Raw genomic sequence first — 7,638 nt, 5'->3', positions numbered from 1 at the left:
CTCAGTCCCACTTGGGAGAGAGATGAAAGCAATCACAAGTGGGGAGGGAAGGAGGGAGGGTCTTGGGAGGGAAAGTGTATGGGGGCTGGGGAGAACCCGATCTGGTATTGGGTAAGGGAAAAGGATCTATGTAATTCTTAAAAATGTAATGTTAAATTCTAGTCCATTTAAAACATGCTATTACAAACAATTTAGGATAAATAAGAAATGCAAGTAAGTAGTCAGATAAACTTATGGTTATGTTAGATACTAGTTTATTACAGTTTTCAAAATTGAATAGATAGTAAATAATTAAAAAAACAATGTAGATATACTGTAGATAGTCTTAAAACCTCATATCTGCAGAATATGACATTTTAAGATGTTTTATTATTAAAAGATCTTTTTTGACAAGGAGACAGATCTGCTCCTGGCAGTTCTACTTCAATAAAGATGATGAGCATTAAAGAACCGCCTTATAGCATTTGCTTCCAATGTGGTAAATTAGTCATTTGGCAAGAAAATGTCCTTGCCTCAATTGCAGACAGAATACTATTCAAAATGGACAAACAAGATGCAGGAAAGTCAATTGCTGGACTTTGCAATGACAAGGTAGGCAAGTCCTTCATAATTCCTGCTTCAGAAAAATGTCTGTCATATACTGGGCCAGAAGGCTGAAGATAGTTGCTTCAACAGTATAGACACAATTTATAGATGGCTGTCCAGGCAGCCAGAAACTTCTATCATTTCAATAGTTTTGGAATCTGCTTGGTCTGCACTCAAGTAATATGTATTCCTTCTCAGATCTATGATGGGGTTTGAAGACTAGATAGTCTCACAACTTAGCTTAAGTTGTTTAGGATTTAAAAAGGTGTTATAAGATCTATACAAGTTATGTTAGAAAACGATTTAAGTATAGAACTCTAACTCACCAAGATAATAGAATACTTTATCCAAAGTTGTCAAATACAAATGGACTTGGCATTGTAAAAGTAATTCTTACCTGATGGTTTTTATAATTGTTAATACTGTATATAATTTATTGATGTCAGAGAAAGAGCCTTTCATTGAACTAAAAAGGGGGGAATGTAGAGAGGATCTCTTATAAGAAGCTGGTGGCCAATGAGCTAAGGCAGGAAGTAGGTCGGACACTGACAGGAAGAGAGAGATTTTGGGAAATGGTAAGAGATAAAAGAGTAGAGTACAATGGGGGATGAGACAGGTAAACCAGCAGGTAGAGGAACTCAGGGTGATGCTGAGGAGAAAGAAAGCAGGCCGGGACTGAAGGAGAGATAACTAACCAAGTGGTAGACATGGAATAGATTAAATGGTTAAATAAGTCAAGAACTAGTCAGGGAATGAGCCAAAGTTTATGACCTAGGCATTTAACAATAAATAGTCTCAGTCATTCCAGGAGCTGGGGCTGGGAAAGGAAAATTTGGAATTTAAAAATATTTTTACAGTATTTTGTTCCCATTATGTTGATAGTAGACTGTAAGACTGAGCTCAAAACAAAAGGGCTAAATTGTGTACCTATTATGAGTAGAAGGATGTGGGAGACAATCCTACCATATTGTTTATGTCACTGAAAGATTAATTTGCACTTTGTATTCTCTATTGTATCCACTCTAGGAGACCCCTTTAACTTTCACAAATGATTGTGCATAACATTCACTTTGTTCATGGACAGAAACAATAACTTTGCAAACTAGACTGATGAAAAACAATCTGACTGAAGCCTGTGTTCTTTAATAGCAATTTATTGCAAAAAAGAACATCTGCAGAAGGATGGGAGCAAAGTAAGGCAGAGGACATAGGCAATGGGGTATCAATAAAGACAAGGTTTGAGCTTCTTATCTGGTGATCAGGCAGAGCCCGATGTGATTACTTGTTGAAGTTGAATATAAATTGAGCCAAGTAGAGTGGTGAACCTGCCTAAGTCAGAGCAAGAAGTAGGACACGGGCATCTAGACCTTGTTGCAGAGAGGTTCATTCCGACAGCACATAATTTGCATTCTTGTTCCATGAGAGAAGAGGTTCATAGATGGGCACATGTTCTCACACCCTTGAACCATGAACTGGAGTTTTCCACCTGAAAGAGACAGACTGGCAGTAACAGAAAGCTTCTAACCATATCCTTTATCCATGGCCCATGGTTCCCCATGTTCCCATGCAGGGATGACCAGGACTACTACTCTCTATTTTTCTATAGCCCTCTTTTTTCTTTCTTTACCCATCCCTCTTGTTTATGTCTTCATTTTCTTCCTGTAATGGTGAAATTTCACCAAGCTCATCATTTTCACTTGACCATGCTACTCTGCCATTACCCTTCTCTGCAAGTCTCTAGCGAGCTGACTATCCTCCTTAACTTCCATCTCATTTACAGCGGAGCCTCGGGTACTTGGAGTTGAAACTTTTTCCTTCTCAAATATGCACTAGAAAAATTCTAGTAACCAACTTCCTTAGCCATTTTCCATGTTTTTTTCCCTTTCTGTATGAACTTGATACTATTTACGTTTTCTTGATACTCTTCTCTCAAGATTTCCCCTGATTTTTCTGACTTCTGTTTCTGAGTTCAGTTATCTCTACTGACCTAAGTCAAATTCCCTTTCCACTTAAGTGAGCACCTTCATGCACATATGCTAACAACTAAGATTTTTTCTGTCCTAAGTGGAACTCTACCAACCTCCCTTTAGTCCTTGCTTTCCTACCTTTTTCTGCCATTGAGAATCTTGGGTGACTGCTTTGGCCAGTCAACATTTATTTTCTTCATTGCAAACCCAAAATAGTTTCACTCTGATGCCTGTCTACATTCTATATTTTTCATTTTGACTTTGTGTTTGTTTTTTGGGGATATCTTTGTATGACTAAATCAATAGTTGTCTTTATTTTTGGAATTTCACCGGTGCAAGCTTAGCATTAGGATTTTAATGTTTTTAGTATTTTTTGTGTGTGTACGTATGAAGGTTAGAAGACAACGTGTAAGAGTTGGTCCTCTCCTGCTGTGTGGGTTGCTGCACACTAACTCAGGTCAATAGGATTGGTAGTAGGTGCCTTTATACATTGAGCCATCTTAGCCATTCCTGAGCATCAGTAGTTGTCTAGCTCAAACTCTGTACTCTTGGAGTTTACATGTTCTATCTGTATAGCCTTTCCTCTCCAGACTCACCTGCTTTCCTTTACCTGTGAACTTCCAGCACTCATGTGGTTTGCCTCCTTTTTCTTCTCTTTAGACACCGTCTTGCTATATTGCCCAGGTTAAGTCTCCTACTTCAGCCTCCCAAGTACTGAGAAGAAACATATCGCCTCACCAGTTTTCTCTGTAATATTTCTTATGTTAGGCTACAGTCTTTCTGTACACTGTTTTTGATGCCCCTTTCTGTAAGGCTCATTGTATGTATTGTTTATGTTTATTCAGTAGTGGTTAAATGTACAATTATAGAACTATAGGGAAAATATTTCTGTCTAGGGGTTGGACAAAGCAGAGCTGGGCAGTATGGATCATGGAATGGAAGTAGCCAAGAGCCCTTGTTTCGGAGATGGAATACTAAGCATAGGGTTGCAAGATCTGAGAATATGCACTCAGATTTGTTACCCTGTGCACATAGGTTTGTAGACAATTGCTGATTAGTTTATTCAGTGTCTACTAAATGCCTACCATTTGTTATGCACTGTGCTATGTCCTAGGAAGATTGAATCATGAACACACTAGACATTTCTGAATCAGTGTATGAGTAGCTTAAGGAACAACTTAAGAGCTCAGACCTTGAAGAAATGCAGTTTTCTCAACCCCCAAGTTCATTGATTCCTACTGTCCCCATTCCCCAATTTTGTTTAAGAGGCGATCGATGTGCTCTCTGGTGAATTTATCCGAGAAGTTCCTACTACCTTCAAAGATCTTCTTTAACATGCACTGCTGGGAGTTTTGAGTGGTGCATACTCCTTCTCCACGGAGACATTTTGCATCATCATTCATATAAGCACATGTGTGGCAATTTATTGTTATGGCTGAAATGTGAAGAAAACGTGATGACATTTCCATACAGACTACTTAGTTAAGTTACACTTATGGGGGATGGGGGTTGTAAAAAGTGAGACACATTTCTTAGTTCTTTTTGGCAGTACTAGGGATTGAACGTCTAGGACCTTAGGTATGGTAGGCAAGTGTTCTGAGCTACAAACCTAGTCCTTTCCCCCCTCCCCAACTCCCCTTTACCTTTTTGTTATTGAAGACATGGTCTTGCTTATTGTCCAGTGATGAGAGTATAAGTCTGGACTACCATGTTCTCTTTTCTGAGTCAGGGAATACCTTCTCTCTCATTTGTAACCTTTATTGCTGATGAATACTAAATTTATCTGAGTAACTTTTACCCTAGTCTGTATTCCACTGGCTTCTTGAAATTATACGTAAATGTTCTTCTGTCATGGATTACTCCATAGCAGAAAACTTATGTAACTGAATGCCTGTCATACTCTCTCATGACCCAAGAATCACACACTCGGGGTCAATTTAACTAAATAAGCAATATTGAAAGGCTAGAGTGCTGCCAGCCCTGTGAAGAGTTATCCTTCCCTTCCCTCCTTCCTTTGGTCTTTCTCCTTCCCTCCATCCCCCCCCCCGCCCCCGTGTGTGTGTGTGTGTGTGTGTGTGTGTGTGTGTGTGTGTGAGTTTGAGATAAGGTTTGAGTATTTAGCTCAGTCTGACCTCAAAGTCATACCAATCCTCCTGCCTCAGCTTCCCTGAAGTAACAGACATGAACCATCAGGCAGTTTCCATTTCAGGCTTATCTTGAAGATGAGTGACAAAATTCTGAAATGCTTCTGCATCCTTATACGATCTCTAGTGTTAATCCCTTAGTAAGAAGCATAACTTTGGGCAGACCTAATTTTGATTTACTACTTTCTAGAAATGTGACTGACATTGGCGATAATAGTTTTACCTGACTACTCATCTAAAAAATGTTCGATAATTAACAAAATTGGGTGAAATGAAATATTTGTATCTGATAGTAATTTGAGACATCCACCTTAATTTTCATTATTTCCTTACTGTGAATGGGAGCATGTAAAGAGGTCAGAGGACAATTTGAGGGAATCAGTTCTATGATGTGGACCCTGGGTATTGAATTCAGGATCTCAAGCTTGGCTCAGTTGCCAGCCACTTAGCCATCTTGCCGATCCTAATTTCCTATGAACAGTGGAGTTGGAGAGCTGAGTAGTAGCATTCTTTTCTTAAAAGAGGGTTCTCTAAGTTGTGCTACATTTAGGGCTGAATGAACCTGAAAAATGCTTTCTTTTGATACTGTAAAGAAACTTTTTCTTTCTTTTTTAAAAAAAGATTTATTTATTATATATAAGTGCACTGTAACTATCTTCAGACACACCAGAAGAAGGCATCAGATCTCATTACAGATGGTTGTGAGATACCATGTAGTTGCTGGGATTTGAACTCATGACCTCTGGAAGAGCAGTCAGCACTCTTAACTGGTGAGCCATATCTCTATCCTTCTTCCTTCCTTCCTTCCTTCCTTTCCTCCCTCCCTCCCGTCCTTCCTTTCTTTAATGATAACATTTCTCTGTCTATCCCTGGATGTCTTGAAAATGGCTCTGTATACCAGGCTGGGCTTGAACTCATAGATCTGCATGTCTCTGCTTCTCAAGTGCTGGGATTAAAGATGTGTGCCACCAGCACCAGGCTGAAACAGAGTCTTTGACAGAGCTATTTGTGACATTAATGATTCTTTTATGTGCTTCCCTAAACTTGAGTTTGTTCCCCCCTTCCCTGCTTTTCTCTCCTTCTCCTTCCTTTCTCCTATTGAGTCAGGGTGTCATCTAGGCTCGTGTTGAACTATGTAGCCCAGGTTGACCTCAACCACTACTCAAAGACTAATACCCTTCCATTGTGGCTTACCTGCAGATGTGCTTGGAAGTGGTGTACTCATAGCATCATTTTCTTTGTCATTTGTCTCGCCAGACATCTGTTCACCTGCCTCGTCACCTGAAACTTCACCTGTAGATGCTTCGGAGGGCTGGTCACTTGAGGACTGTTCAGTTGCAGGTTGTTCACCTGAAGTGTGCTCGGTGGAAGTGTGCTCGCCCGAGGAGTGCTCCTCTGAAGTGTGTTCTGACAAGTGCTCTCCTGACATGTGGTCACCTGAAATGTGTTCTGAAGACTGATCTCCTGAAGAGTGCTCACCTGCAGAATGTTCAGCTACAGTATGCTCACTTGATTCGTGTTCACTTGAACTATGACCACTCAAAGTCTTCTCACCTAAAGGAGTTTCATATAAAGCCTCGGCATCTGAAGGGTTTGCGAGTGAGAGATACTCACTTGAAAGTTGCTGAACCGAAGCTTGTTGATCTACAGAGTCAAGAAGCTCCTCAGGCTGACCTGGTGGTGCTCCTAGGAGGAGAAGAAATACAAGAATGGTGAAGACAGAATGGGATCAAGACTGATTTCCTGTGGAGGCCAACAAGTGGGACTGTTGCGACTCCTGCCTGGCAGGTCTAGATGAGACACTTAAAGATAGTTTAGATGTTGGAAGAGGTCATCTAACTATTCCAAAAAACCAGGTTTAAGACAGAAGTGTTTAAATAAGTTGGAGACTGTTGCTAAGACTTAAAGATACAAGAATTACACGTGGAATCCTCTCACCTAAGCATGGAAAGCACATGAAAAGAAATGAATGTCCCTACCTGACAAAGGCAGAATCAGAAATCAAAGGACCCTCATTCATGTCATCAGAAGTCAGCCACCAACCCTTTCTCCAACTCCTCTCTGGGTAAAAGGCAAGAAGAATAGAGATAGGGAAAGAGAAGGCAAATAGTCCTCTTCCCCTGCAACAAGGTCTGGCTGTGAAATCCTGGGTCCCTTAAAATTACATTCTCCCACGTCCACCTCTTGACTGTAGGAGTTACAGGTGCCACAGTGCCTAGTACAGATTGCTTTTAATACTGATTAATTCCAGCCTAAATTGAGGTTAGGTTCTTTTTGGCACTGGTGATGGGACTCATTTTTTTCTCAACAGTAGGAAACTTTAATCTTTGGGTAAGGGTAAATGTTAAACTAGAACATCCATAACCAGGGGAAATCAGTTGGTATAGAAGTTCTCAAAGTTGTTCTTGCTTCGTTAACTCTTGATTCTAGGTCATGTTGGTTTGGGTAAGTTACACTTGTCTTTCATCAAGGGGGCAGAAATACATTAAAAGAAGTCCCCCTCTGATGTCGACCTAGTGTTTGTTTAAAGAGAAGACTTACCTTTGGCAGATCCAAGCAGATAAAGACCCAGAAAGATTAACTCCTTCATTTTGCTTTAGGTAAATAAAGATCTCTAATGTGGCACACTCAAGAGCTGAGAAGAAACTGAGCAAATGCTCCCAGTGTTGAATCAGAGCCTCTGGGAATTCTAGAACTTGAGAAACAATCTATGTGTCCTCACAATGGGTTGTACCTCTTACATCCTGTTCAGGCAGGCTGGCCCTGTAACCCAGGGCAATGCCACTAGTGAAGAGCATTTTCTGTGTGTAGAATAGTGTGTTAGGGGTAGCTTCAAAAACAAACAAAAAATGTTACCAGAACACACATGTTCTTTTAGTGAAAGTTTAAAAGATAGCACTTCTTTGCAGAGGGTCAACAGTGAAGTGTGGTGACCTGGTTAC

At 40.3% G+C, this 7,638-nt stretch overlaps 1 protein-coding gene across 1 annotated transcript; it reads right to left on the bottom strand.

Annotated features, from left to right (window-relative positions):
- Window positions 1-1,730: 1,730 nt before the first annotated feature.
- On the bottom strand, window positions 1,731-7,378 carry LOC110302005 (acrosomal protein SP-10). Its single transcript, XM_021172749.1, has 4 exons — window positions 7,238-7,378; window positions 5,891-6,382; window positions 3,868-3,987; window positions 1,731-2,071 (listed from the first exon to the last, which is right to left on the bottom strand). The coding sequence occupies exons 1-4, from the start codon at window positions 7,284-7,286 to the stop codon at window positions 1,947-1,949; spliced, it is 786 nt and encodes a 261-aa protein (XP_021028408.1). The 5' UTR covers window positions 7,287-7,378; the 3' UTR covers window positions 1,731-1,946.
- Window positions 7,379-7,638: the final 260 nt, after the last annotated feature.

The sequence above is a fragment of the Mus caroli genome, chromosome 9 (assembly GCF_900094665.2).
Source record: "Mus caroli chromosome 9, CAROLI_EIJ_v1.1, whole genome shotgun sequence".
In the NCBI taxonomy this organism is placed as follows: Eukaryota; Metazoa; Chordata; class Mammalia; order Rodentia; family Muridae; genus Mus; species Mus caroli.
Note: the sequence above shows the minus strand (reverse complement) of the source record. Positions and strands in the feature narration are given on the sequence as shown.

Excerpts from the sequence above, each read along its gene's own strand:
- LOC110302005 (XM_021172749.1), bottom strand. The coding sequence starts at position 7,286 with ATGAAGGAGTTAATCTTTCTGGGTCTTTATCTGCTTGGATCTGCCAAA. Across the intron at positions 6,383-7,237 it reads TCTGCTTGGATCTGCCAAAG|GAGCACCACCAGGTCAGCCT; the intron begins GTAAGTCTTCTC and ends TTCTCCTCCTAG. Across the intron at positions 2,072-3,867 it reads GTTAAAGAAGATCTTTGAAG|GTGGAAAACTCCAGTTCATG; the intron begins GTAGTAGGAACT and ends TGTCTCTTTCAG.